Source organism: Sturnira hondurensis, unplaced genomic scaffold (assembly GCF_014824575.4).
Source record: "Sturnira hondurensis isolate 20B ecotype Veracruz unplaced genomic scaffold, ASM1482457v3 Scaffold0016617, whole genome shotgun sequence".
Taxonomy (NCBI): Eukaryota; Metazoa; Chordata; class Mammalia; order Chiroptera; family Phyllostomidae; genus Sturnira; species Sturnira hondurensis.
In genome coordinates, this window is record NW_028089248.1 from 125,142 (window position 1) to 152,821 (window position 27,680).

At 56.0% G+C, this 27,680-nt stretch overlaps 1 protein-coding gene across 1 annotated transcript; it reads right to left on the reverse strand.

Annotated features, from left to right (window-relative positions):
* Positions 1-249: 249 nt before the first annotated feature.
* Positions 250-25,178, reverse strand: MMP2 (matrix metallopeptidase 2). Its single transcript, XM_037066297.1, has 13 exons — positions 24,719-25,178; positions 21,768-21,994; positions 20,754-20,902; positions 19,764-19,892; positions 19,374-19,547; positions 15,314-15,487; positions 14,312-14,485; positions 12,438-12,593; positions 11,341-11,482; positions 7,868-8,004; positions 6,711-6,870; positions 2,665-2,774; positions 250-1,145 (listed from the first exon to the last, which is right to left on the reverse strand). The coding sequence occupies exons 1-13, from the start codon at positions 24,872-24,874 to the stop codon at positions 1,042-1,044; spliced, it is 1,992 nt and encodes a 663-aa protein (XP_036922192.1). The 5' UTR covers positions 24,875-25,178; the 3' UTR covers positions 250-1,041.
* Between the last annotated feature and the right edge of the window lie 2,502 nt (positions 25,179-27,680).

Genomic DNA, 27,680 nt, shown 5'->3' on the forward strand with positions numbered 1-27,680 from the left:
TAGAACTGGGGTTATCATTAATGAAGAAACTGAGACTCCAACAGGAAGGGGACCTTGAACAAGACCCTAGAATTACAGTCACAGAATCACACACTGCTGCTTGAGGGCACTGTCCATGGGACAGAGGGACTCCAGCTCACACTGCACACTCTTTGAGGATCTCTGAAATGTCCCCAATGTCCTTCCAGAAGCAGAGGGTTGGACTTTATAGTTTCCTCTTCTAGGCTCTGTAAAACCAGAGGCAAACACTGCCACTCAGTTGGTGTCTTTATTCATAGCTGTTGAAATTTCCCATGGGGAATGGTTGAAGGGCAGGGAGGGGAGGGCTGAGCAAGAAGCCATGGGCAGTGTTCCTCCATCCAGTGGAGGAAATGACAGGCTAGGCTTGAACTAAATGGAGTGAACAGGGGAACCACAGCGAGGTGGGCTGAGATGTGTTGTGCAGTGACTTCAGATGGCCTGAGTCCTTCTGTCAGGAGATGCAATTTGAAAGTGGAGAAAAAAAAAGATCAAAAGAAAAGAACCAAGTGTGTACAAAGCAAATCGCTGATGTAGGGAAGGTCCTGAGGCAGCCAGCAGTATGAGAAGCTGGGTGTCCAGGTGGCCTCCTGGCCTTGCCTCTCCCCCACTGCCCCAGGCCAGGCCAGGCTGTTGGGCCACCAGTGCCCTCTTGAGACAGTCTCTGTTGGCTCCAAGGGTGCTGTGAGGCGGTTGTGGAGGGAGAAGAGCCTGAAGTGTGGCAGCACCAGGGCAGCCCGGGGTGGGGCTGCATTGAGGATATCAAAGCATCTCTTTGGGGTGGCTCTGGAGGGCTGGTGGGATCCAGAGGAGCGAGGGGCACCTGGGATGAGTACAGTCAGCACCTTTCCTTGGGCACAGGGCACAGCCACTCTCTGGAATCTTAAATCACCAGGCAGCAGGAGAATGCAGATTAACCACAGAGCTGAAGGTTGCCAGGCCCTCCTGGGTCCTTCCCCGGCACTCAGGGCCTGAAGTGCAGACAGGGGTGGAGACACAGGGCCTGCGGGAGTGGCAGCCAGCTCAGCAGCCCAGCCAGTCGGATTTGATGCTTCCGAACTTCACGTTCTTCAGACTTTGGTTCTCCAACTTCAAGTAATACATGCCCTTGAAGAAGTAGCTGTGGCCTGGGATAGGAAAGGAGAGAGGCTGTGACTACCCTTGGACATTCTGGTTTGTGGAAGGCTCCTGGTGCTTTGGAAGCCTGTGGCCACAGGGAAAAAGCTTTTAAACCCGAGAGGACCCCTCTGGGGCTGGAGAAAGGGATGTGGCTGCGAAAGTAAGGTCTCTGAGCCCGTCTTCATCCTGAAGATGGGGATAAAGATACCACCCTCCTAGGGCTTGCGGTGAGGAGGAAATTAGATAAAATGTGATTGTTAATATAATAACAGTCCTCTGCTGAGCACCATCCCCAAACTGAGCGCTTTCCGTGTACCAGAGGCAACAGACCAGGAGGCTGCTCATCCTCTTGGCCCACAGATGGGGGTTTTGTGGCTCACGCACGTTTTTTTGTTCTGTTTGATTTTGAATTGTGAGTAAGTATGGCCATACCACCCTGAATGTGCCCGATCTCATCTGAGTAAGTTGCCACTGTGTAAACATCTGGAAATTTCACAAGAAAATACAGAGGTTTTTTTCCTTCCTTTCAAAAGAGACTATCCAGCAACACTGGACCCCGTTCATGCAGGGCTGTAATCCTCAGAAGCAGAAAAACAACTGTCCCGGGTAAAGAAGCCAGGTGCTCTCTGGTTTGCCACAGACCCCACCACTCCCCACTGTGTGCCTTGCCTACTTCACTCATTTGTGCTACTGGCCCGGCCCCTCTGGGCTCTGGAACTTGGGACTCCTGTCATACATAATCTCATTTACTTCCTTTAAAACCCTGGCACGTGGTAGGTGCTCACTAGTTGCTTATTCCTGAAGATAATCCTTCACCTGGCACCTGACGGCACACTGCATTTTACTGGACACATAAGACCATGAGCTACTCACTGGAGGTCAGGGCGATGTGCGTAGCCAGCACATGACAGGGGCTCAAAAACTAAAAAAAAATCTTTGCGGAATTAAAATTGCCTCTAAAAAGCCAAACTGGACTTTTTCCAGGGCCTGGAGAGCTCACAGAAGTCTCTGGAGAAATATGGTTTTCAAACTCCAAATCCTACCCTTTGATGATACTGCTTGTATAATTCAGCAAGGGACCAGGGGCAAAAGCGGGTTGAATGGGGATCTTTGCCACATCAGCAAGAGGGCATGCCAAAGTCTGTCCTGTCTCAAGTGGAGCCACCCTTCTGCTAAGGGGAGGCGGTGACAAGGTGCCCCGTGGAACCCAAGAGGGCCTGGATCGAGCCCCAGAATGAATCCAGGGCACATGTTCCTGCTCCCCATCCCGCAGGCCTCCGCCCGCCCCTTCCCTGGCTCCGGGCCCTGCAGCTGCGAGGGGCCTTTCTGGGTCTCACTGCCTGGAGCCTGCTGAGCGAGCAGAGGTCAGGGGTCTGGATGCCTTCCCAGCGCCGGGCTGAAGGGGCTGGTTTGTTTCCCCAGGCACCACAGCCTCCCTGCACAATGAGGGAGTGTGTGCTTGTAGGATCCGGGTCCTGGGTGGGGGCGGGGAGTCCCAGAAAGCGGCCAGAGGCCCGGGCAGCTCACCATCACCCTGCAGGTCCACCACGGCGTCCAGATTATCAGGGACAGCATTCCAGGCGTCCTCGATGAGCTTGGGGAAGCCGGGGTCCATTTTCTTCTTCACCTCATTGTATCTGCAAGGAAACGGACGTGGTGAACGGGTGGGGCCTCCCTCAAAAAAACCCGCCCCCCACCTCCCCGGGGAAGCCCCTGGATGGCAGGGCCCCGCTGAGGGCTCCCGGGTAGGCCTGGGAAACTGGACCTAACCCTGTAGGGAAGCTGCCTGCTGGAAAGGAGGACACATTGTCAGGTCTGGGTCTGAATGCCAACTCCACCACCCACTAATTACGTGCCCTGCACAGTCCCGTAAAGACAAGCTCGTGATTACCATTAACATTGAAGGGGCGTAGTCAACACTTTTCATTTACTTTCTCGGCCACCCCGACATGACAACCCTATCGCATGATTATTACTGTAACACCCGTGTCACGGACCAGGGGCTTACCGAGGGCCCCAGGCCTCTCAGTGGTGGTCCAGCCCACGCCTCTCTGTTTCCAGGGCTGCAAGTTACTCTCTGAGCCTGCACTTTACCAGCTGGAAGATGGGGTTCTATTGAATTTAATTGTATCCATTAACATGTATACAGAGTAAAATGACACACGCAAAGGATCTGGTACTTGGCAGACTGTTTGGGAACTAATTCCAGTACAAACTGCGGTTCCTGCTGCCATGTGCCGAGAGCAGGGCCAGGAGTCCAGGGACGGGTCCCGCCCTGCCACTCTCGCTCTGGGTGGCCTGGCCAAATGGCTGCTTCGTCGTCTGTCAAGTGGAAATGACAGTGCCCGTCCTGGGAGATGATCTTGGCCGGGACGGCAGGTTACAATGCAAGGTAGTACCTGAGTCCAAGCCCTGTCCAGTCACAGGGTGGACCTCCTGTCACCTCAGCTGTCCTGGCTGCGTGGTCACCCTGGGCCCTGCCTCTAATCTGGGTTAAACCCTTGAGTATTTAGTTGGTATATTCTTCTCCCCTGCTAACAATACCTCTGTCTTTTTCATTTTTGGAGAACTTTTTAAATGCTGGGGTCATTTTGCATCCTTCCCTTCTCCCTTTTCCTTCACCCCTTTGTCATTCTGTAAATATTTAATGAGCTCCCACTATGTGCCTGTGGATGGCGCACACTTGTAAACGAGACAGCGTGTTGTTTGTGTGGCGCTAATTTTCTAGGCAGATCTGTGTTTGAGTGCCACCCTGCTGACAGCCAAGCATTCCTCCACAGGGCCTCCTCGCTGACTCTTCTTCCCCATGGCCAGGCAGACCCCCTCCTCCCCACACTCCAGCCACAGCTTCCCCTCGGAGCTCCCTTCCAGGGGCCCTGCACCCTGAGAGCTGCCAGCAAAGCTTCCTTTCATCCCAGCTCCATCGTAAGACTTCTTGAAAAACCTAACATGCTCCCTCGTGACCTGGGGTACCAAAACCAAGTGTCCCAGCTCAAACCCCTCCAGCACTCCTCCTGCATCACCGCCACTGACCCCTCAACCTACAGTCTCTAAAGTGACGAGGGCTCAGAGCCAGGTTGCCTTTTCCTCACCCTCATGTCTCACTCTCTATCCGCAGAAGTTAGGGTGGGCAGGAGTCAACCCCATTTTACAGGCGAGGCAACTGAGGCTCAGAGAACTGCACTAATCTGCTTCCACGTTCTCCTCCTCTGGGAAGAACATGAAATCATGGCACCAGAAGATGCTCTTAAGGGGCTCATCTCTCTTCCCTTTCCTCTGGGTCCCCACAGTCTCCCCACAGTGTCCCCAGTCGATGGCACACTGCTTTGGAAGGTTTCTCTGTGACCCTCCGCACTTCCCCTCTGCAGCAGGCGTTAGGAACACAGACGTCTGGGTCCCAGCCTCTCCACGGAGCAGCCTTCAGGCACAGCAGCCTCAATCCCCACACCTGGAAGCTGGGACCATCACTAGTATCTGCCTCTCCTTGTGAGTAGCACAGGGAAAATGTGCAGCCAGGCTCGTCACGAGAACCATTATCCTCTTATTCAAATGTGTTTATGCCTCTTCTGTAAGCTCCACAAGGCAGGAGGGACTATTTCCTAACCACTGTCTTTCAGCACCTAGCTCAGTGCCTGGCACATTGGAGATACTGAATAGATGTTTGAGGGCTTCGCAGAAGCTTCCGGAAGCAGGGGCTGAGCACTCCCTGGCATAAAGGAGGGAATGCCCAGGCTAGAGGCAGCTCCTTGTCCTCTGTCCCTGGAGAAGGTCTCTCTCCCCTTCTCCTGCCAGGGGGTCTCTGAGACCCTGCAGATGTTGTACCAGGGCCAGTATCTCAAGCTCATTCACTGGCTCTTCTGAGAGACAGAGATGTCTCTCCTGGAAACCCTGCCCAGAACCTCTGATAGGCCCTACAGCTCTGCCTCTTACAAGGACCGACTTTGGAGGGTGGGCTTGCTGCAGACAAGGACTGGGAGGCACTGTCACCACCTCGGCTGTAGGTGTGCAGGCGTGCATGGGTGTGCACACACGTGTGCCCACATGGACACGTCTGTTCCTCTATGCTCACATACAGAAAGTTGGAGTATGCTTAGAAAAGTCCTGCCAACACTGCCACTTGAAGACACAGGGTTCTGTGATTCAAAGGTTTATGTCTGTGAATCTGTGCCTCTCACTGCCCACACTCTGAGATCCGGAGATTCGGAGCACTGCCTACCACACCAAGACACCGTTCTCAGGAGGCTTGTGTGCCTGGGAATGTTCTGGAGCCCATGGGCAGAAAGCCCACTCTGTGGTTTCATGGCTGACTGTATTCTTTCTTGAGGCTTGAGATATCAATCAGCTGAAGTTGCTAAGTATCTCAGCAATCTGTCTGGAATTCCACCCAGATAGGGGGGCAGCCTGGGACAGAAGCAGCTTCTGAATGCCCGGCAGCTGGGGGTGGGGCTGGTGGGAGGGGAAAGTGGGAGGAACGAGGGCCCTGTGGTGGCGGGTGGGCGGGGGCAGGACTGTTTCATGGAAGACAGACCCAGGCCCTCCCCTTGGCCAAGGATGACAGATGCACCAACCGCCCCTCCCCACTGACCAGAGGGCCCTTGGACTGCCGTGGAGGGTCACAGGGTGAAAGGACAGGAAAGGCGGTTACAGTCCTGGCTCTGAGGCCAGCAGTGCACGTTGGACCACGGTCTCCTTCTCTGGGGAAGTGGACAACTTTTAATCCAACAGAGGCCCCTTCTCGCTGACCATTCCTAGATATTGACCCTTCACCCTCAGCCCTGACCATGGCCTCTCAGAAGTGAATCCTTCTCTTGAGATGACTTGGAGCCGAGCACTGCCTGCTTCCCAGCTGGCCCCTGCCAGCCTGTGCCCCCAGCCCTGGGGCCTGAGACACCCACACCAGAGAGTGTCTCCTGCCTCCTCCGAGCCCCGATTCAAATGCAGGCTCCTGAGGGAAGCTGGCGCACCCCTCTCCGTCTGCATCCTATTTGCCCTCCCCCATCCCTGCCTCTACCACCCCCATTTCCTGGGACCCTACTATTTTTTAGGCCCAGTATAGCAGAGTGAAGAATAAAGAGTATATCCTCTGGGAGCCAGAATTCCGGGGTCCAAATCCCAAACTGCCACTGCCTGGCCGTGTGACTTGAAGCTACAGGCTTTGAACTTCACCGAACCCAGATGTCCTCATCTACAAAATAATACCGATCACGCCGATCTCATGAAACCCCTGGAATAGTGCCTGGGACATAATGTCAGCAAGGGCAGCTATTGTCTCTGTTTAATTACCCCCTTCTTCAGTGAGTCACCCCAAATTGTGAAACTCTGGACCAGTCAGACCTGGGCCTGATGAAGACTTCTGAGAAGGGGCAGGAGGTTCTAACCAGAATTGTTACCAATAACGTGCCCAGGGTTGGGTCACCTTTGATGACTTGTCACAGGCGCTGAGGTCCTGGATGGTTAGAGATCAGGGAGGGGCATTCCTGGCCCACCAGCCTCTGAACTTGACCTAGGAGGTGTGAAGCCACAGAGTGTCTTCTCCATGCCCACGCAGGCGGCCCTGCTGCTGCCCTCCTTACCTCCAGAATTTGTTTCCAGCAAAGATGTATGTCTTCTTGTTCTTGCTCCAGTTAAAGGCGGCATCTACTCGTTCGACATCGGGGGGCAGCCCCAGGCTGGTCAGTGGCTTGGGGTAGCCTGGCTCCAGGGTGCTGGCCGAGTAAACCCAGTATTCATTCCCTGGGGTGAAGCAAAGGGTGGGTCAGGGATTTGTGCTGTGATACCCCACCAGCCTGTCCCTCCTGTCATCTGCCTGCCAGTAACCTGGCTGTTCTCAGCAGGGACACATTTCTTGCCCAGTTCTGGATTCAAAGCCCAGATCAGGGCTCATGAGGATGGTCTGACAGTTGGTTACAGAAGGTAACCAAGGAGGTGCATGGGGGGTGGGTCCAGCCCTCACTCCCCTCACCAAGCCATGCACTCTAAATGCTGTGCCCTCCACAAAGAGGCACCTCGGCCACAGCCCACGATCACTCCAGGATACAGGAGATGGGGAGCCACCTTGGAGAACACGTACTCACTATGTGGGCTGAGTCATCCGTTCCTCCAAAAGCCGTCCCTGTGGCCCCAGGCCAGTAGAGGGACCCTGCTGGTCCTCCCTCCCCTATCACAGCACTTACTGACCCCCCCATAACAGCCTGAGTTCCTGTCTCCCCACTAGTCTGCGGGCTCCGTGAGGGCAGGTGCCCAAATCAATGCTGGATAAGCAGGGGTCCCCCAGTGTCAGCCCTGTGACCCTTTCTTGGTGATTTTTTTGCCATTTCAAGAGGCTCCTTATACAGTTATTTCCTTGATATTTTACTTTCAAGAAATTCACTTTGAAATCTTTAGAAGTACATTAATTTAAAAACTCAAAAATGAGAGCAACTTGCTCTTTTAATTCTAACTGAAGTTGCTGCTTGCCCAAGGCCCTAGCTGGTGTTAGAGACGCCAGCCCTAAACTGCGATTTTCCTTCTAGAGAGGAATCAAAAGGATCGAAAAAGAATTACGAGGTAATGAATGTTCCCGCCGTGGGCTAATGGTTTTTGATGCTGGTGTCTGAGCCAACCGCCCAGACGAACCCCACGCTTTTGGAAACGATGTCCGAAAGAACGGGTCCATAAAGCAGCGGGGGCACCCACAGGTGCCAGGGACCGTGGGGCAGAAGGCCTGGCAGGACCCGTCCCTCCCACAGACCTGCAAAGAACACAGCCTTCTCCTCCTGCGGGGCCTCGTACACAGCGTCGATCTTTTCTGGAAGCTCAGGCCAGAATGTGGCCACCAGCAGGGGCCCCATGGGCTTGCTGCCTGGCGTCACCGTCCGCCAAATGAACCTGAGCGGGAAGAAGGGGACACAGGGAGACCACACACCTTCAGTCACCGTGCAGCTGTGACCACCCGTGCCTCCCCCATGCCCATTCGGAAACATCCAGCAGTGAGGCCTTGGAAGGGAAGCGAGACCAAAGGAAGGTGGGAAAAGGACTGGGGGATGGACAGAGTCCCCTCTGCCAGATGCCAGGGCTGAGAAGCAACCTCTTTGTTCTTCCTTCTTGCTCCCTCCTCCAGGAAGCCTTCCCTAACTACCTCTGTCCACATATTCCCCCTCCTCTGAGCCTCTTACAAATCAACACTGAGCACCTAAAATAGTTCGATTTTTTTTTAAATGTCTTAGCTCTCCCACTAGATTCGAAGCCAACTGAAGCAGAAGCTGATGAAAGCATTTCTGGAGTTGCAATGGATCTGCACGCTTCAACAAGAGCATGAGCTGTCGTTTACTGAGGGCCTACTAAGTGCCAGCCCTCCAGGTGCCTTGTAAAACGGACTCCTCACAGCATTACAACATGTATTCTTGGCTGTGCACCCAGCCTCTATTATCCATGCACCTCCCTATCGTCCTTCTGCACGGGACTCCCACATTTATGATCCATCCCGCCCCGAAGGTGGACTCAACCCCGTTCTGATGAGATTAAGCGGGTGGTTCTCAAAGTGTGATCCCCAGAGCACACCATCCAGGAATTCACTGGACATATGAATTATTGAGCCCCACCCAAGACCACCGGGTCACACTCGCTGGGCTGGGGGTCCAGCTCTCTGTGTTTTCACGAGCCTTCCCGATGATTCGAACGCAGGCCAGAGTTTGAGAACCACTGGTTCTTTCGCCTGCCCTGGCAACCGTCCGTGATTCAGCAGTTGTTACATGACTTGTGTTCACATACTGAGATCGAACGGCTAGACTTACATTTTGTATATGGAGACCTCTCTTTCTCTCTCTGTCTTTCTCATGTTCTCTCGCTGGCTGTGGAAGCCCGCAGCCCCAACCACCACTGGCAGCCACCTTGTAACCATGAGGAACCCAGCCTTCTGATGAAGCTGGCGCAGAGGATGGCAGTAGACAAAGTTATCGCGGAGTCACTGACCCTTCTCTCTCTGCCTGGAGGCAGCCTAACCCTGGATTTCATACCACATTAGAGCAATTTCTCTCTGGTTTAAGCTGGTCCAGGACGGCATCGTGATCCTTATTCGGAAGATGAAGCTCAGAGAGGTTACGGGGATTTAAGTCCCGATCTGACTCCAAAGCCTGAGCTGAATCATCCTGCCACGTTGCCTTTCTTGTCCCCGCCCTCCCAAGGCCTAGCACCAATCAGTGCTCAACTATCTAGCGCTTAATTCACCGGGCCCATTAAACATTCACCCACATCCTTTTGAAAGTGCAGCATGTCAGGCTAAGGATGGCTCGACCTCGGACCTGAGCTCTGACCCTGCCGAGGGGCCACACAGCTCTTATCAGCACATAGGGCCAGGGCTTCCCTTGCAGGAGGTCTCAAGGCTAGGACGCTGCTGGGGAGCTGGCTCCCCAGATTCACCTCCTCCCCATCCCTGTAATAGGGGTCGAGGGACAGCATAGACACCTGCTGCTCCCCACTGGCCTGGGCATTCGAGGCCTGACGGTGCCCGACTTCTCATTGCACTGTGTGTCTCATCTCTCTCTGCCTTCTTGGTGTCTCCCGGCTGGCACCCACTCCTCCCAGGACTGGGTCCAGCGCCTGGAGCAGAGGGGCCCTTCACCAAAGAACACGGGGCAGCTCCCAGCCTCACCAGACTCCACAGCAGCCAGGAACCTTCGCTGCTCCATGGCTGTGCCCTTGCAGCTCCCCCCATCTCAAACACCCTCCCAACCTGTCACCCCATCACGGCCCATCTGAATCCGTCCCTCCTGAAAGGCCCCTTCACGTGCTGTCTCATCGCTAAAGCCTCCAGGACTTGAACGGGTCCACAGAGCATTTTGCTGATGCCTCTTCAGCCTCACGTCTTTCATTCTGCCACCTACTACTGTCCCTTCTCTCTGCCTCTGTGTCCCAGGCCTGGCTGGTGATGCTCCGACTTTAACGTGCAGAATCATGGGGGGGATTTGCTGAAATCGAAGTCCCGGGGCAGTGCCCCCGGCAGATACAGTTGGAGGGCCTGGGGCGGGTGGAGCAGAAACGCGCACTTCCAACACTCACACCCTAGGGGGTCCCGGGGCAGGAGGCCCTGGACCTCTCTCTGAGAAAACTGATCTAGGCTTGAAGTGGACCCTCTTCCCCCAGCAAACCATGCCCTGTCCCAGCGCCTAAAGCCTAGCCAAGTATTTGGTAATTATTTCTAGGTAATAATAGCTAGTATATGATGGAACACGCCGTGCCAGGCATTGTTCTAAGTGCTAGGCTCATCTAATCCTTCCAAGAGCCCTATGAGCCAGGTAGGAAAATCGGTCCCACTTTATAGATGGCGAGACTGAGGAACAAAGAAGGTACACAATTAATCTGCCTGTGACAAAGCCCCCAGGAAGCAGTAGGTCCAGGGTCCTAACCCGGCAATCTGGCTCCACAGCCTGTTCTGCCAACTACCACAAGCCATGAACGGGTAAATGGACAGATGGAGGGACGGAGGAGAAGGATGATGCGTGGATAATGGATAAGAGATGGACAGATGATGGATGGATGGATGCACGAATGGACACATACCTATCTGCTCAGATGGATAACAGACGGGTCCTTTAATGCAGGCTAACACTGCCTATTGTTACCCAGGAGGGTCAGGGCAGTTGGGTGTGTCCCAGGTCTTGGCCAGTTGAGTGGGGCCCTCTACAGCACAGTGCCTCCTTTCTCTACCCTGTGGTGACTTGCTCCCTGTACCCAGAACAGTTTGGCCACACGAGGTCAAGGCCATTCTGGGAGAAGGCCTGTGGCAGCCTGGATTACTGTTTCCAATCCTTCCCTCCATCCCTTTTTTAGAAACAGAGGCCTGTCTGCTGCCACGTGACGATGTAGTGCCACCCCCAAGAGTAGGTGTTGGGCATGGCCACGTGACTGGCTCCCTCGGTGGACATTCTCAGGCACGACTCGAGGGGAGGCTTTCACTGTGTTCGTGCCGTCTGACGGGGCCTCGGTGCTTCCACCTCCTGCCACGAACAGCCACTAATCCCAGGAGACGGCAGAGCACAGCGCCCCACACGGCAGCAGACCCCCTGATCAGCAAAAGCAAAGGAGAGGCCTGTGGCGATTAACGCCACTGAGACCTGGAGGTGGTTGGGCAAACACCAGAACTGTCCACACAGGCCACTCTCCAAAGGGTCCAGCAGGGCCGCTGCGCAGGGGCTGGGGGTACAGGAATGAGCAGCACCCACTCACCGGTCCTTGAAGAAGAAGATCTCCCCTCGGATCTGAGAGACGCCGTCAAAGATTACGTCTTGTACGCAGATCTCGGGAGTGACAGGTCCCAGCGTTGGGGTGGGGCCGGTGCCAGTGTCGATGTCACCGTCAGGGGATGGCCCTGAAGGGGGACACCTGACCTCAGACTCTCCCCAGATCCTGGGGTGCCCCCCACCAGGCTAAGGCCCCAGGGCTGTCCGCCCGTTCTGCTGAGGATCAGAAGGCAGAGCACTCTGGCCTGAGTGTGAGCCCAGGTAGGGGAGGGACACGAAGCCTGGACGTGGCAGGAGGGGAGCGGAGAGAAACCAGAGACCCACGGCCCTTTACACTGTGTGATGCTCTCCACTGATGTCACCCGAATCAGTCCCCACGTGGTCCCTGGGAGGTAGACATCACTGTCACTCCCATTTCACAGGTGAGGAAACTGAGTCCAGAGCAGTGAAGGCCAGCTCTGTCTCTTGCATCCTTCCAAGTCCGCTGTTTCCCCCACCTCTCAGCTCAAGCCCTGCTTTTCCTAAACAACAGACTGACTTTTTAAACTCCAGCCTCACGGCAAGCACTAACAATAAAGAAGTAATTGGTCTCTGGTCCTAGTTGGATTGTTCCTGCTACACAATAAAATAAAAGAACCACTATGAAAACTAAAAGCCCACACCCGCGTATCATCAAGGTCAAGGAGCATGCTGGGAAACTCTACCCTGCACATAGCAAATTCACCTGGATTCTGACCTCCCTGGGCTGCCGCCACCTGCTGACCTTGGTCCAGGAAGGGAAACATTTCTCGGGTCTCAGTGTACTCGCCCGGAGATGGACATCCCTGTGCTGTCTGCCAGGGACCCTGGGACAGTCCCTCCCCCACCTGTGCTGGAGAGCCGGGAGGCGTGGGAACACTGAGGTTATCTGGGAAGGGAAGGGACTGTCCCAGGGTCCCCTCGGGACGCTCTGGCTCCTCCAGACCAGGTCAACACTCATGCCTCCTGCTCGTTTCCTTGGGTAGCTAGGGCCTTGCTGGTCCACCCTGGACCTCTGTCCTGGGCCCCTCAGCGAGGACCCCCAAGCCCTGCCCCGAGGCTCACCGTAGAGGTCTTGGATGCCCTTGATGTCATCCTGGGACAGGCGGAAGTTCTTGGTGTAGGTGTAAATCGGCGCCATCAGGGCCCCAGGGTCCTGGGAGTGCTCTAGACCCATTGCGTGGCCAAACTCGTGGGCTGCCACCAGGAACAGGCTGTACCCTGAGGACCACAGGGAGAAAGGAGGGAGACAGACGAGAGAGGAGTCAGGCCCCGGCCTCAGAGATGGAGACATCCGAGGATATCCCATGGGGGGACAGAGGGCCCTGGAAGTGGCCTGCATTGTTTTTCCTGCTCCTGAGAATTCTGGGATGAACAGACTATGCCTATGACCTTCCAGGCGAGGTCAGCCAAAGCCCCTGTCCCTTTCCCGGGCAGGCCGCACCTATGCTATAAAGAAAGAGAGGCATCCGTCAACCCTCCACCTGAGTCCCATTGGTTCAACAGCATGCGTCCCGGCTCTTGCTGTTTCTCCAGGACGACGAGGGGACTTGATCCGCAGAGTCTCTGAACAGGTCACAGAGTGGGGACAGGCTGGCCTGAGGGTCCACCATTCCTGCCCCAGGGGCAGCAGTGGAAGCCACTTCCAGTGGCTACCAGGCCTGGCCACCGACAGCGGGCAAACCCCTTGTCACCCCTGTTGTGGGTTGAATTACATCCCTCACAAAAGATACGTTCAAGTCCTAACCCTGAGTCCTTGAGAAGGTGACCTTATCGGGAAACAGATCTGTGCAGATAAATTAAAATGTAAAGGCATACAGGAGGAGGGTGGCCCCTCAATCCAAAGGGGCCAGTGTCCTTATATGAAAAGATACAAAGGCGGAACCGAGGGGAAAGGCCCTGGAACAATGGAGGGATGCGGAGCAACCCCCATTCACAACTCGGCCCACCTGACACCCAGAGTTTAGACTTGGAGCCTCCAAAAGTGGACAAGAGGCCATTTCTGTGGTTCCAGCCCACCCAGTTTGGGGAGCTATGTTAGGAGACAAGCGCACAGCCCGGGTGCCCTGTGCCAGTCTGCGCCCCGGACCATTCTGGCAGATGGCACATCCCGCCTTTAGGCAGAAGCTGGGGCGCAGCGGGTGACATCAGGGTACCTGCTAGCATGGCACTGGGGGTGAGTAAGAGAACCCCCTTCGGCCAGCCTCCGTCGGTTGGCCTCTCCACGTCCCATCTCATCGTGAGTCAAAGGGTAGGGAAGTCACGTGAAGAGGGGTGGACCCCTGTCTGGCCGGCCCTGGACCGGCCCTCTCACCTGGCCATCGGTGAGTCCAATGACCCTGAGCCCTACAGGCCCAAGTGGGCCCTGCTCACTGCTCTGACCACACACAGCATGGTGGCGGCCTGTCTCCTGCTCACTCTCTCTCGCCCAGCCTGGAGTCTGCTCCCGCGGCCGTGTCCTGAGCACTCCCCCCATTCACACCTCGACAAAGGATGGTGCCACGTGGACGGGGACAGGGGGTGGTTCTGGGGCTCTCGGCACTACGTGGAAGGTGGAGTGGGAGGCAGGGTGAGCACCTCCTGTTCTCCCCTCTTCTGCCCACCCAGCTCCTCGGAGGCAGCTGTCCGAGCCCAGCATTGTGACATTTTGAGTAGTCTTGGTAAACTCAGGTACCGAGGTGGATGGGGTCTTAAACTGAAAGCCAGGCCTCTGCCTGGGTGGGCGTGGTTAAGCTGGATGCTGCATCCACTGAGAGTGGGCGGTGCTTCTATTGTGGGCGGGTCTAGAGCAGGGAGGGTCTCGACCCTGGACAGGCAGTGTCTCTGCCAGGGTAAGGGGAAGGCACGGTCCACGCCTGAGGTGGGCGGGGGCTCAGGGTGATTTCCAGCCCTGATGGGGGTGGTGTCCGGTGTCTCGGCCCGACAACCGGGGTTTGTACCTTGGTCGGGGCAGAAGCCCCATTCACGGTCCTCGTCGAAGTTGGACGTGGTGGAGCACCACAGCTTCCCGTCGCCGCGGCCCGCGGTGGTGCACTGCTCATACTTCTTGCCCAGGAACTTGAAGGGGAAGACGCAGGGGGCACCTTTCGAGTTCCCACCAACAGTGGACATGGCTGCAGAGTTGGGGACACAGGTCAGGGGCCATGAGGCATCTGAACCCGCCACCACCACCAGGAACAACAGCATGGTGTGCACATTAACACACTTGGTGAGCAGCAGCTGCATCCAGTGTTTTACACACACGTCTCACCCGCTGCCCCCCTGCCCCCCCAAAACACCCCTGTGCAAGCAGAACCCTGTATTACCCCATTTCACAGATGGGGAAACAGCAGCTCAGAGAGATTAAGTACCTTGCCTGAGCAGACACTGCTGGAAGGGCCTGCATCTAACCCCAGAGTTTTCATTAGGTTCCCATGGATGGGGACAGAGAGGCCAGAGGCACAGGGTCTGGGCAGAGGTCACAGAACCCACACACTCCCCTGGGCTGTCAGCAGCCTCACAGAGGGTCCTACAGAAGCTCTGTCTGTTCACCTGCAGGAAGCAGGGAAACACCTGCTGCAGAAAGGGAAGGAGGGAGAGAGGGAGGGAGGGAGAGAGGGAGGAAGAAGGGCAGACTGGAGTTCTTACTGACAAAGAAAGGCAAGCAAGAGATTTCAAAGTCCTGCAAGGAAAAGATTTCAAGGTCACACAGAGGGAAAAAGAGACAATTGTCAGGGAGGCTGAGAGCGCACAGGCCCTTCAGGAAGGGTTCTGGGTGGGCCTGGTACCAGGCCTCACCAACTGGGCTGAACTCAAGGACTGTTTGTCCCCAACGTCCATTCTGGCGTCGGCACCCCAGCCCTCCAGCTATTAAGTGTTCTGACCAGCTCCCAGTCTGGGAAAGGGAGGCTGGGGGCTCCCGAGGGTCCTCTGGAGAAGGCGGGAGGGACGGGGACACCCACCGGTCTCGGGGCAGAAGCCGTACTTCTTGTCGCGGTCGTAGTCCTCCGTGGTGCCACACCAGCGGTAGTCATCGCTGCGGCCCTCGGTGGTGCAGCTGTTGTAGGACTTGCCCTGGAAGCGGAACGGGAACTTGCAGGGCTGTCCGTTGGCGTTGCCACCCAGGGTGAACAGGGCTGGGGTGAGGAGAGGAGAGAAGAGGCAGTGCGAACGTGAGACCACCCACCACACCAGTGAGGTTACAGCTCTGTTAAAATACCCTGACCGGTGGGGCTCAGCGGGTTGGGTGTTGTCCCACATGGGGAAAGGTCGCCGGTTTGATCCCAAGTCAGGACACGCACCTCGGTTGTGGGTTTGGCCCCAGGTGGGGTGTGTCCGAGAGGCAACTCATTGATGTGTCTCACCCTCTCTTTCTGCCTCTCTTCCCCTCTCTCTAAAAATAAAATATTTTTTAAAAGTATTAACTATCNACCCAGGGTGAACAGGGCTGGGGTGAGGAGAGGAGAGAAGAGACGGCGCGAACGTGAGACCACCCACCACACCAGTGAGGTTACAGCTCTGTTAAAATACCCTGACCGGTGGGGCTCAGCGGGTTGGGTGTTGTCCCACAAGGGGAAAGGTCGCTGGTTTGATCCCAAGTCAGGACACGCACCTCGCTTGTGGGTTTGGCCCCAGGTGGGGTGTGTCCGAGAGGCAACTCATTGATGTGTCTCACCCTCTCTTTCTGCCTCTCTTCCCCTCTCTCTAAAAATAAAATATTTTTTAAAAGTATTAACTATCATGGCCCTGGGTAGTGTAGTTACGTGGATTGAGTGCTGGCCTGAGAACCCAAAGGTTACTGGTTCCCAGTCAGGGCACATGCCTGGGCTGTAGGCCAGGTGCCCAGTAGGGGGCGTGGGAGAGGCAACTGACTGATGTCTCATACATCAATGTTTTTCTCCCTCTCTTCCTCTCTCTCTAAAAATAAATAAATAAATAAAACCTTTGAAAAAGAGTATTAAATATCATTGGTGCTGGTTGGTAAGTTGCTGCTTCTCCGAGTTCCTGGGAAGCAGCCCTGGCTTCCTGGCCCACCCCGTCCTTCCCCTGGGACCCGCTGGGACCCCACCCACAGTGAAATGCTGCTCGCCTAGCACACAGCAGGGAGCCCCCGAGGACCCTGCCTCAGCCCCAGGGTCACTGTCCACAGTGCCCACACCGTGTGGATTGCTCGACATGTCATCACAGCCAGCAGGATTGAGTCTGTCCGTGGGATACAGATAGGGAAACTGAGGCTCCGGGAAACCTGGTTGCAGAACTGCTCACAGTCACATACATGGAAGAACTGGGCAAGGCGTGTAACTGAAAACTACAAAACACACTAATCTCAATGTCTCTCCTGCTCACTTTGTTTCTCTCTCTCTCTCTCTCTCTCTCTCTCACACACACACACACACACACATAAACACACACACACACACACAGAACTTCACCTCCTTTCAACCCTGGGTGCTTTTCTGGATGGCTCTGCTGTGGTCCCTGTAGGAGGGGGGAGGGAGGGGGATGGGGATGAGGGGGGGCGGCTTTGGGAACCTTCCATTACCACCCCAGTGGGCCTCCCCGAGACAGGGGTCCTGACCGGAGAGTTTGGGGAGACAGTGGGATTCCGAGTCCACATGTATCTGTCTGGGGTTCTTCCCTCGCTCCCCATGCCCTCCTCCACCCCACGGCTACAAAATGGTGTGTCTCTGGAATTGCCAACGAGCAAAACCGCAAGCGAGTAACAAGGACCATCTGTGCACAACAGCGCCAGAGGTGACCTCACCAGCCCCCGTTAACTCCACCACGACCAGAATGAAGCCCAGGCCCTTGCCCCCGCCTTGCAGGACTCAGGCCCCTTATTCTCATGGGCCCCCTCTTCCCAATTGAGAGACCTTCCCCTGCCCCACCAGCAACAGTGGGACCAAGGGACTAAGGCAACACCGAGGCCACATGCCTTGGCGGCCTCTGAGCGCGGACGGGCAGAGTTAACCTCCACGCCTCTGGCCTCCCATGACCTGCATTCCTACCACCCAGGAAGCCCTTATCTCCTTTCAGACCTGGCCCCCAAAGAGAATGAAGAGAAACAGACACTTGACTCAGCAGTCGGGAGGGGCGGAGCAGGCAGAACCCCTGCCCCGAGACCCAGACACGTGCGCCGTGCGTACTTGCATCTGGATGCAGACCGAGGACATGGCCAGTGTCCAATGCGGGGGGAAAAACCCTCCCCAGACTCACGAGGCACAGCTGTTTCTCCTTCTAGCGTCTGCGCCCGTCACAAGGGCTGACACCCGGGAGGGCGCCCGCACCTGACTCCCTGTTGGGACATGGAGGGTTGCATGGAGTACTTCTATTTAAAATTTCTGATTTATTAGCGCCTTGAATTCTTACTTAATAGGAAGCGTCGCCTGAGCTCCAGTACTGAAAGCTTAAACAGAATCCTTCGGTCGAGATGGCTGGTGGCCAGTGATGGCCTGCGGTGAGGTCAGAGACTCACAAACATGCAAACTGACAGCCAAAAGGACAAAGGCACACGGAGACCAAAGACTCTACAAAATGGGGGAGAAAGACGTGCAGGTATTGAGAAAACCACTTGGGCTGAGTCCCATCTTTCTGACTTCGCATCTCCGGAATCACCAGGTCCCATGACTTCACTGAGTATGAAGCTATACATCCTATCTTTCTCTGATTTCTGATTATGAGGTGTGTCGACAATATTTTTTGAAGAAGTGGGGTATGTATGTCGATACCCTTACCCCTTAGGAATTTCCCCCGTCTACATGGCTTCCAAATCTGAGAATTTTGTTTTGAGCACTGACAGACACACACACACAAATCCCAAGTCAACACACACAGAGACGCAGACACAAGCAGTAGACAAGACAGCGAGAGGCAGGTGAAACAGCCCCTGTGCCCAGACGCGCGCGCGCGTGCACACACACATACACACACACACACTAGCAAAGCTGACATCAGAACCAACNCTCCCTGTTGGGACATGGAGGGTTGCATGGAGTACTTCTATTTAAAATTTCTGATTTATTAGCGCCTTGAATTCTTACTTAATAGGAAGCGTCGCCTGAGCTCCAGTACTGAAAGCTTAAACAGAATCCTTCGGTCGAGATGGCTGGTGGCCAGTGATGGCCTGCGGTGAGGTCACAAACATGCAAACTGACAGCCAAAAGGACAAAGGCACATGGAGACCAAAGACTCTACGGAATGGGGGAGAAAGACGTGCAGGTATTGAGAAAACCACTTGGGCTGAGTCCCATCTTTCTGACTTTGCATCTCCGGAATCACCAGGTCCCATGACTTCACTGAGTATGAAGCTATACATCCTATCTTTCTCTGATTTCTGATTATGAGGTGTGTCGACAATATTTTTTAAATAAATGGGGTATGTATGTCGATACCCTTACCCCTTAAGAATTTCCCCTGTCTACATGGCTTCCAAATCTGAGAATTTTGTTTTCAGCACTGACAGACACACACACACAAATCCCAAGTCAACACACACAGAGACGCAGACACAAGCAGTAGACAAGACAGCGAGAGAGGCAGGTGGAACAGCCCCTGTGCCCAGACGCGCGCGCGCGTACACACACACACACACACACACACACTAGCAAAGCTGACATCAGAACCAACAGTAATGGCTGAACTTCCAGGGGCCGGTGTCTCCAAGCCTGGGGGTCTGAGTCTCGTCCCCTAGCCCCACTGCTAGGCTTCTGATCCTCTCCTCATGCCCGTGAGCTCCCAGTCCTGGTCACAGAGTACAGAATGGTTCTGGAGAGGTCCACTGGGCATAATATTCATCGTTCTAAGTTCATTCTCACGGATGCTGGAAAAAAGATAATTAGCTCCTCCAACCTGTGATTTCACACAGAACTGATTTCATGGAAGCACGAAGCTGACTAATTATGCAGGAGAGAGGAACAATGGGGTTTGAAGGAAGCTGGGGGGAAGCTGGTTGACTGGTGGTGCCAGGCAGGGAGTGACAGGGACAGCTGGGAGCCCGGGAAGCTCGGGGCCAGTCGGACTCACCTTCGTGGGGGCAGAAGCCGTACTTGCCGTCCTTGTCGAAGTCGTAGGTCGTGGAACACCACAGAAAGCCGTCGCTGCGGCCCGTGTCAGTGCAGCTGGTGTGCTCCTTGCCGTTGAACAGGAAGGGGAACTTACAGAACTCCCCGTCGGCGTTCCCGAACTTCACACGGACCACTGAGGGGGGACAGAGGGTGGGGGGAACCTCTCCAGGCCCTTCTCTAGAGACCAGAACTCTGCAGGATTCCCCGCCCCCACCAAGCTCTCTCCCCCATCCGAGCAGAGCCAGGTGCCCAAGGCTGCCAGGGAAGGCTCAGTCCTTGTTGCTGGGTTACCGGGAGACTGGCAGAGGACTGCTGAGGATGCGTGGGCGGTAGAAGGTCATTTTCTTACCTTGTCCTTCTCCCAGGGTCCACAGTTCATCATCGTCAAAGTGGGAGTCTCCTCCAACGCCAGGCCCCGGGGCAAAGGCATGAGCCAGGAGCCCGTCCTTGCCGTCGAAGGGGTACCCATCGCCATGCTCTGGAACACACTGGGTCTTAGCTTTCAGCTGCCCGTGCTGGGCCCTGCCACCCAGCCACACCCCCACCCATAGCTAGGGTCCTTTAGCCCACTTGGCATCTGTCCCCTTTCTGTTGGGGTTACCCAAGACAGGGACACAGCAAGTCAGCAGAGTTGCTGACTTGCCTGTTAGCATCCTAAGGTCAACACGGCTGCCTCAAGTCTCTCACCGATACTCACAACACTAAACCCAATGCCCACGTGGCCACCCAGCTCCGTGCCACCCACCCACACAGCCCCGTTCTTTCTTAGGCTGTGCTGTTCACCCACATCACCATACTGCTCACAATGTCTACACTGCCTACCTGTGTGTCTCCGCTACTGCCTGTGTTCACACCACGCGCCCACGTGGCGCCATTGCCCCCCCTTCTTTTCCACCTACTCTCCTATCTACACTGCCCCACTCCCAGGGCTGGAGCCCCTCGGTGTCTGCCAGTGTGTCCCAAAGAGCTCTCCGCACTGTTCAACTCCGTGACAGCTAGCCCCACACGGCTACTGAGCACTTGAATGGGGCCAATGTGACCGTGACCCTGAATTTTCATTTTATTTCATTGCAACCTATTTAAACGTAAGCAGCCCTGTGTTTCTAGGAGCAACCACGCTGGACGGCGCAGGAAGGATGCCTGCTCTCGGGTGTACGTGGCATTGGCCCTCCCATCCACATCACTCTCCGGTGTCTGGCTCCATCTATACCCGCCACTTTGGTGTACGCAGCTTCTACTCTCCTGTCTCGGCTGCCCTCAGAAGCCCCTGCGCCTCTCGGGTGGGCAGACGGCGCCCCCATCTCTGCACGGAACACCAGCCGGGCCCGGTCCTGCCTACCCCAGCGGCCGAAGTTGATCATGATGTCGGCCTCTCCGTCGTGGATGCGAGAGAACTGTAGGGGGGTCACGTTACTCCAGACTTGGAAGGCGCGGGCGAAGGCATCGTCCACCGTCTCGGAGTCGAGATCAGGCGTGTAGCCAATGATCCTGGAGGTGGGAGAAATGCACGTGAGTGTGTATGTGTGTGCAAAGGAAGGAGTACACATATGCATGTGAGTGCACGTGCAAATGTGTGTGTACAACTGTGAGTGCACAAGTATGTTCAAGGGTGGTGACTGCGCACAGGTATGCAAGTACACGTGTGCATAAACATGTGAGTGTGTGCACAAAGTGTGTACACATGGGTGCGTATGCATGCACACAGCTCACTGGGAGCACAGCCTGTCCGTAAGCCTTGAGGTCTGTGCAGCGCGAAGCCAGCCAGTGCCTTCAGGCCTTGTCTCAGGGCTCTCCTCCCTCCCTTCCCGCTGTGGGGACACACAGGGGCATAGGGGACACTGGGCAGAGAGCTTATCCTGGGAAGCCAGCAGCAGAACAGAGCTCTCAGCCCGCTCAACAGCCAATGGCAACAACTCATAGTACCTATAAAGCCAATTAGCAGCCAATCGTCCGGTTCCGCCCACCTGCCCCAGGGGCCCCACCCAGTAATAACAGTGACCAGCCTTTGTCCCACTGCTCCTCTGTGCTGGACACTGGGAAAGCCCTTTATGTACCTGATCTAGCTTAGTTCCCAACCAACCTATGCGGAAGGTTTTGCTTCAGTCCCATTTTGTAGCCTGGAAAGCCCAGGCTCCGGGAATCAACAAAGAAGCAGCCCGATGTCTCACAGCCAGAAGTGTGAGGTTCAAGACCAGGTTTGTCAGACGCCAGTTCCTAAGAACTTTGCCTGCAAACTCCTAAAGACGCCAAGCCCTCAGAAGTCACCTCCCGGGTCCCCAGAGTGGGAAGAGGCCCAGGGAGACGCTGTGCCCCGCAGCCTGGAGGCCCCGCTGCCCCGGCCCTGCCTCGGCACCTGTACGTGATCTGGTTCTTGTCCCACTTGGGCTTGCGGGGGAAGAAGTTGTAGTTGGCCACGTCGGGGTTGCCGCAGCGCGGCTTCCGCATGGTCATGATGGTGCGCTTGTCGAGGACCCCCGTCTCAGGGAGCCCGAAGAACTTCTGCATCTTCTTCAGCGTGTCCTTCAGCACAAACAGGTTGCACTTATCCTTAGGGCAGCCGTAGTAGGTGTTCAGGTATTTCTGGAGGAAGTGAGCAGCAGAGGCGAGCAGCCACGTTAGCAAGGCAGAGTCCCGATCAAACTCAGCTGCAGGAACCAGCCCCTGCCCAGCCCCACAGCCCAGACGGGACACAACACAGGGGCTCCTGGGCACTGGGGAGTCTTGGGTTCCCAAGCCAACTCTGACACCCGCCAGCTGAGTGACATCGTAACTGTAGAGCGCATCGCTACCGTGCGCTTACTACGTCCCCAGGACCAAAGTCAGCGTGCAACACGAATGCTCACTGTAACTCTAGAATGTAGTTATTGTTACTATCCCTGTCACCCAGGGGAGAAACTAAAGCACAGAGAGGTTAAGAAACATGCCTAAGATCACACAGCTCACGAACAGGAGAGCTGGACTTGGCCCCAAGCAATCTTGCCCCAGAGCCAGGCTTGTGCAGCTGTAGATCACTGCCCGTCTTTACCTCCATCCGCCCTTCAAGCCACCTAACTGCTGATGACATAGGACTGTTCTCACTTTTCCTGTATGGAGATTTGGGGGCTGTGCACACGTGCTCCCGCAGTAGGCAGACCTGGGCTCGGACCCTGGACGCGTCATTTCCAAAAAGAAAATGGCCCTGGACTTCGTGGGCTGAGCAGACGTTCCGCCCCAACCGGAACCAAAACCAAACAAGCCTGTGCAAAAGGGTCAGGGACTGGCCAGCTCATTTGTGTGTCCAACAAACGCTTTGGGACCTCCCACGTTCCACGCCCTGTGAAATGACCCGGTGAACAGGACAGACGGAGGCACCTGGGGCTCTAGGGTTCAGACCCCAGCATGGGAAGGCTCGCAGATCACGTTCAAGGTGAAATGCGCTGAGTGCTGTGTTGGCATGGTGAAAGGAGGCAGGAGCCTGATGGGGGCGGGGGGGGGGCCTCACCCTGTTTGGAGGGATCGTCAGGGAAGGAGAGATACAGGGGATGACGATGGTGATGCGGACGACTAGCACTTACTGAGTGCTTACCACGAGCCACTTCAAAATGACCTAGGTAGGGACCACCATCACTCTGTGTCCAGAAGCAGCAGCTGAACCCGAGAGGCTAAGTGCCTCAGCCAGCCGGGTAGTGCACCGAGATTTGAAGCCAGGCAGTCAAAGCCCTGCGCCTGCTTCTCAAGCCTCCCGGGCATCCCTCTGGGCTCCCCCGAATCCCATACCCCGTTCAGAAGCTGCCAGGCCCAGGTAGCCCTGCCAAGGCTCCAAGCTGCAAGGCTCCACCCTCACCCGCAACCAACAGCCACATCAGGAGGCCAGCCAGCTTCAGACCCTTGAGAAACAATAGTAGCCCCCCCCCCCCAGCAAAAATGTCAGGTCTCCCAACCCATTTATTCAGAGGGACAAAGGCTTAGATGCTCGGATGGGGTTGGGGGGGGTCACACCTTAACAAGGGATTGCCAAGGTGACCAAGAGGCATGGTAGCCCTGTCTTGGTGTCTTGGGCAAATAGGAAATTAGGCTGAAGGAGAGTAAGATTTCAGGGGCAGAGGGCAAATCCACAAATCGGAAGATTTCACGTGGGCCAGAAGGACCATCTTGAGGGGGTCCCTCAGCTAGAGGCGCTGACAGGGTAAAGGATAATGCCCTTCTGCTGCCCCCAGCCCACCTGTACAGCGCTGCACCCCAAGAGCCCCCCCCCCCCGCCCCCCACCCCCCCCCCCCCCCACCCCGCCCCCGCCGCCCCCACCCCCCCCCCCCCCCCNCCCCCCCCCCCCGAGAGCCAGGCAGCGCGCTCCTAGACCCACATCAGAGCCGCAGCTGGAGGCTCGCCAGGAGGGAGGGCTGCTGGCCACTCTCCCACCCGCCCCCACCCCACGCGCCGGGCCTCCCACGCCTGCCCCTTCCTCTGCCCCACTGGCCACCTCTCTCCCAGCCTCCCGTCCCTTTGCAGAAGTTCTAGGAAACTTTCCGGAATCCGATCCTTCTGGCCACCTTACCCACTGGGCCAGACGAAAAAGATGCGCTCTCGGCTCCACGCTTGCCCCAAATATTTGCCCCAAGTTCCCCTCAAATGGTTTCTTCAAGGACCCTCTCTTGATGTGTTCCCAAAGTTCCCAGATGTTTGCCAAGTCCCGCTTGGCTTGAAGCGCCCAAACTAACGTGTTCGAGAGTTTATCCAAATTGGGTGCCACGGGAGCCCCTTCCCTCTTTGTAAGCCGTAGAGGTTTACAAAGATCCCCACCGCTTGCAAAAGGGACCCCCTGAGGCCTTTTGCCAAGGGCCTACCAAGATGTTTGCCAAGAGCCTTGTTAGCAGACGCCCCCGCGCCCCCAGATGTGTTCAAAAGTTGTTTACAAAGCCTCCCCCTTGCCAAATCTTTCAGATTCTAGACAGAGTCCCTGTTATTTAGAGAGGCCCTTTCCAGCTGTTTGCCNCCCCCCCCCCCCCCCCCCGCTCCCCGCCCCCGACTCTGCTCGTTTCTCCCCGGCTCGTTTCTCCCACCCCTGCTGGGTCCGTAAAGTTTCCAAGTTGTTTATCAAAAGCCTTCTCCAATCACAAAGCATCCCCCACCGTTTCCAAAACAGATCCCGTCTCCAGCTGGCCAAAGACGTCTCGCTAAGCTGGTTACGGAAGCCCCTCCCCCACGTTAAGTGTCCCCCATCCCCAGCCCCAACCCCGGGTCGAGGGGAGGTGTGGCGAGAAGACCACCAACCTCTGCCTACCGGGTTGGTCTAAACTTGGGTCGTGGAAGCCCGCGGAGCAACTCACCAAAGCCACCTCTTTGTCTGATTTGGGGGCGACATCACCAGGGAACTTGATGATGGGCGATGGCGGGGCGGCGGCGCGGCCCAACAGGCAGCCCAGGACGCACAGCACCCGCAGGGGGCCGGCGAGCGCACCCCAGGCGCCTGGCGCCTCAGTCATTGCGCTCCCGGCGCGTCGCCCCGGGGGTCGCTGGCTCTGTGCTTGTGGCCGCGTCGCCGCCTGGCTGGCTCCGAGGGACCGCTCGACTCGGTGGCCTCGGTTTTGCCTGGCTCAGCGGCTCATGTTCCGAACCCCGCGCCCCGCCCGCGCCGCCCCCGCCTGCGCTCGCTGGTCCTGGAGTCCCTTTGTATCTTTAAAGCCCCAGATGCCCGGCCTCCCGGCAGCGCCTGAGGAAGTCTGGATGCAGCGGAAACAAGGGAGGGCAGCCGCCAGATGTGGCCGGCTGGGCTGGGAAGGCGCTGGCAGTGCAGGGAGTAGGGGGTGGGGGCGGGGCGGGGGTGGGGCGGCGCACTCCGGTCCGCCCCTCTCGCCCCCAGGCTCTTTTCCTTTCTCCGCCTCTTTTCTCCGCCGCCTCCAGCTCCGGGCCTCTGCGACCTCTCTTCCCCTACCCCTACCCCCCAATCCGGACACAAAGCCTAAGGACCCCCGAGGGGAAACATCTGGCGCGACCACTGTGGACTCGTGATGTCTTGAGGTTGGAGAGCAGCGGTGTTTGGCGGGACGCCCAGGGGCAGGGCCGCCTGCTCTCCCAGAGACCTGGGCCAGAGATGTGGAGGAAGGGTCAGAAACAGAGCCGCTCCTAGGTCGTTGGAGCCAGAGATCGTAGATGTTGTAGGTGGAGACGGAGAGATGAGACAGGGTCGGAAAGGAAAGAGAGAGAGGGAAACGTAAAGCGGAAGGTCAGTCCTTCCTTCCTTCTCTCTTTCCTTTTTTCCCCCTTTTGCAAATATTTAAGCGTTTACTGGGCCCCAGGCATCGTGCTGAGTGCTAGACACGCACTTGGAGACACAGAATTCCTGGTCAGGGTCCCTGAGGAATGTCCCCTTGCTCTCAAGGGCAGAGAATTGATTAGGTGCTAGGCTGTGATGGGGAACTCTGGTGGGCTCTGGGAACCCCTCGCCTCTGCCTCGAAACTAGCGCAGATGGGCAGGGAAGGCTTCCTGGAGGAAGTGACTTCTGAGCCGAGACCTGAGGAACGACAAGACGGAGGAGAGTTGAGTGGAGGTGGGTGAGGTGGGAGGGATGTTTCAGGTGGGGTTCTAGGGCAATAAATACAAAGGTCTGGAGAAGAGAGACAGCGAGATGTGTGGTGGAGGACCCTCTACCTGAGGAAGGGGGGGCAGGGGGGTGAGCTAGGCTTGGGCGTCAGCAGGGACCCATGTGAGGAGCCAAGTTATAGGCCAAGGGGGTGAGCCACAATCTGCCTTTGAGGGCCTTGGGAGTCATAGTGACGAGTCTGGTCTTTATCTGCAGAACAGGAAAGCCTCTGGGCTTGGATCTTCGTGGGTTTAAGACAAGTCCCAGCTTGTCTGGCAGGCACGGGCTGCTGGGTGGCCGGGGCCAGAGGTCAGGCTGCAAGGAGCCCCTTGGGAGGGACTTTGCCCTGCAGGAAGGAGCTGAGCCCATCAGCCTGACCCCGGGGTGAAGCACCTCTTTTGGGGAGGGTGCGTCTGAGGTCAGTGGGGAAAGGGGGTTGCCTCCTGGCCAGGCCCCAGTTGGCTTCTGTCCATGGCCTGTGGAGAGTCAGAGAGCCAAGCTGGAGAGGCCAGAGCTGGGAGTGAAAACGGAAAAAGTTGTCTCACTAAAGCAAGGCTTGCAAACTCGTGGCCTGTGGGTTGAATCCACCCTGCAGCGCATTTTGAAACTTGGGAAACTTCATGTAAAAATCTGACTTTCTTGGGGGTTTTTTTGTTGGTTTTTTTTTTAGAAATTCCCATATAGCCAACAATTTGGTGGAGCTAAATAGCAGCAGCACCTTTTAGATGAGGCAAGTACTTTGGTTTGCCACAGACCCCACTGTTCCCTATTGCCTTGCATGTGACGCACTCAGCTCAGTTTTGCTCATTTACATCACTTGCCTCTGTGGATGAAAAAGGGGCCACACATTAAACCTGACAAGTGTAAGAGCTGCCAGACTGCCCTAATAACCTACTCAGAGACCAACAGGAAATACATAGGATGGTCTGAACGTAAAACTTCCTAACTAAAAATGGTTCATGCTGGGTAGTCCCATCCTAGGCCTGTATGTTCCTTGATGAAGGTCAGTCTTGACCATAAGTGAGCCTGTCTGTTGTCTTTTTGCATCTAAGATCACATACCTGTGACATCTTTTCCAGACTCCCGAGGGCACCCGCAGGTCACCATAGCTGGGAACCACAGAACCCATCATTGTTCTTTCTCCCTGAACGCCGTCTCCATGTGCTGTGACTGTTAATTATTAACCATCCTGTCCCCACCGATGTCAGAGAGTTATTTGTCTCTCCCTTACATTCTGTATCCATTCCAGAGTTTTCTGCCTTGGCTTTCTCCCCCCTCCTTAATCTCCCACCCTTGGAGGTCATGTCACCCTCCTGCCATCTATCTGCTCCTTTGATTCCAGGGCATAAAATAAGCTGCGAAACTGCCCTTCTCTGAAGCATTTTCTCAGTCCTTTGAGATTTGCTTCCAGGGAATTGTCATCCATGTGGCTCAAATACTCTCTTAGGAGATGTTTCCCCTTAGGCTGGATCTTCTAACCTCAAGGTTTAGTTGGCACGGTCAGGAGGATTCCAAAGAGGACCACCCCGTGGACTGGGGGATGGTGCTGGGTGCGAACAGAAGCCCATTGTGCCTTGGCCACTCCCCAGATTGTGCCAGCTGAACCTGGGTGAGTTTTTCTTGGAATTCCAGACATCCTTGCTTGAAGGTAGGAGGCCCGGACTTTAGTTAAGCTGTTCTTAAAAAAAAAAAAAAAATCCCCCAGGTG

Excerpts from the sequence above, each read along its gene's own strand:
- MMP2 (XM_037066297.1), bottom strand. The coding sequence starts at position 24,874 with ATGACTGAGGCGCCAGGCGCCTGGGGTGCGCTCGCCGGCCCCCTGCGG. Across the intron at positions 20,903-21,767 it reads AAGAACCAGATCACGTACAG|GATCATTGGCTACACGCCTG; the intron begins GTGCCGAGGCAG and ends TCCCACCTCCAG. Across the intron at positions 15,488-19,373 it reads CGGCTTCTGCCCCCACGAAG|CCCTGTTCACCCTGGGTGGC; the intron begins GTGAGTCCGACT and ends TCCTCACCCCAG.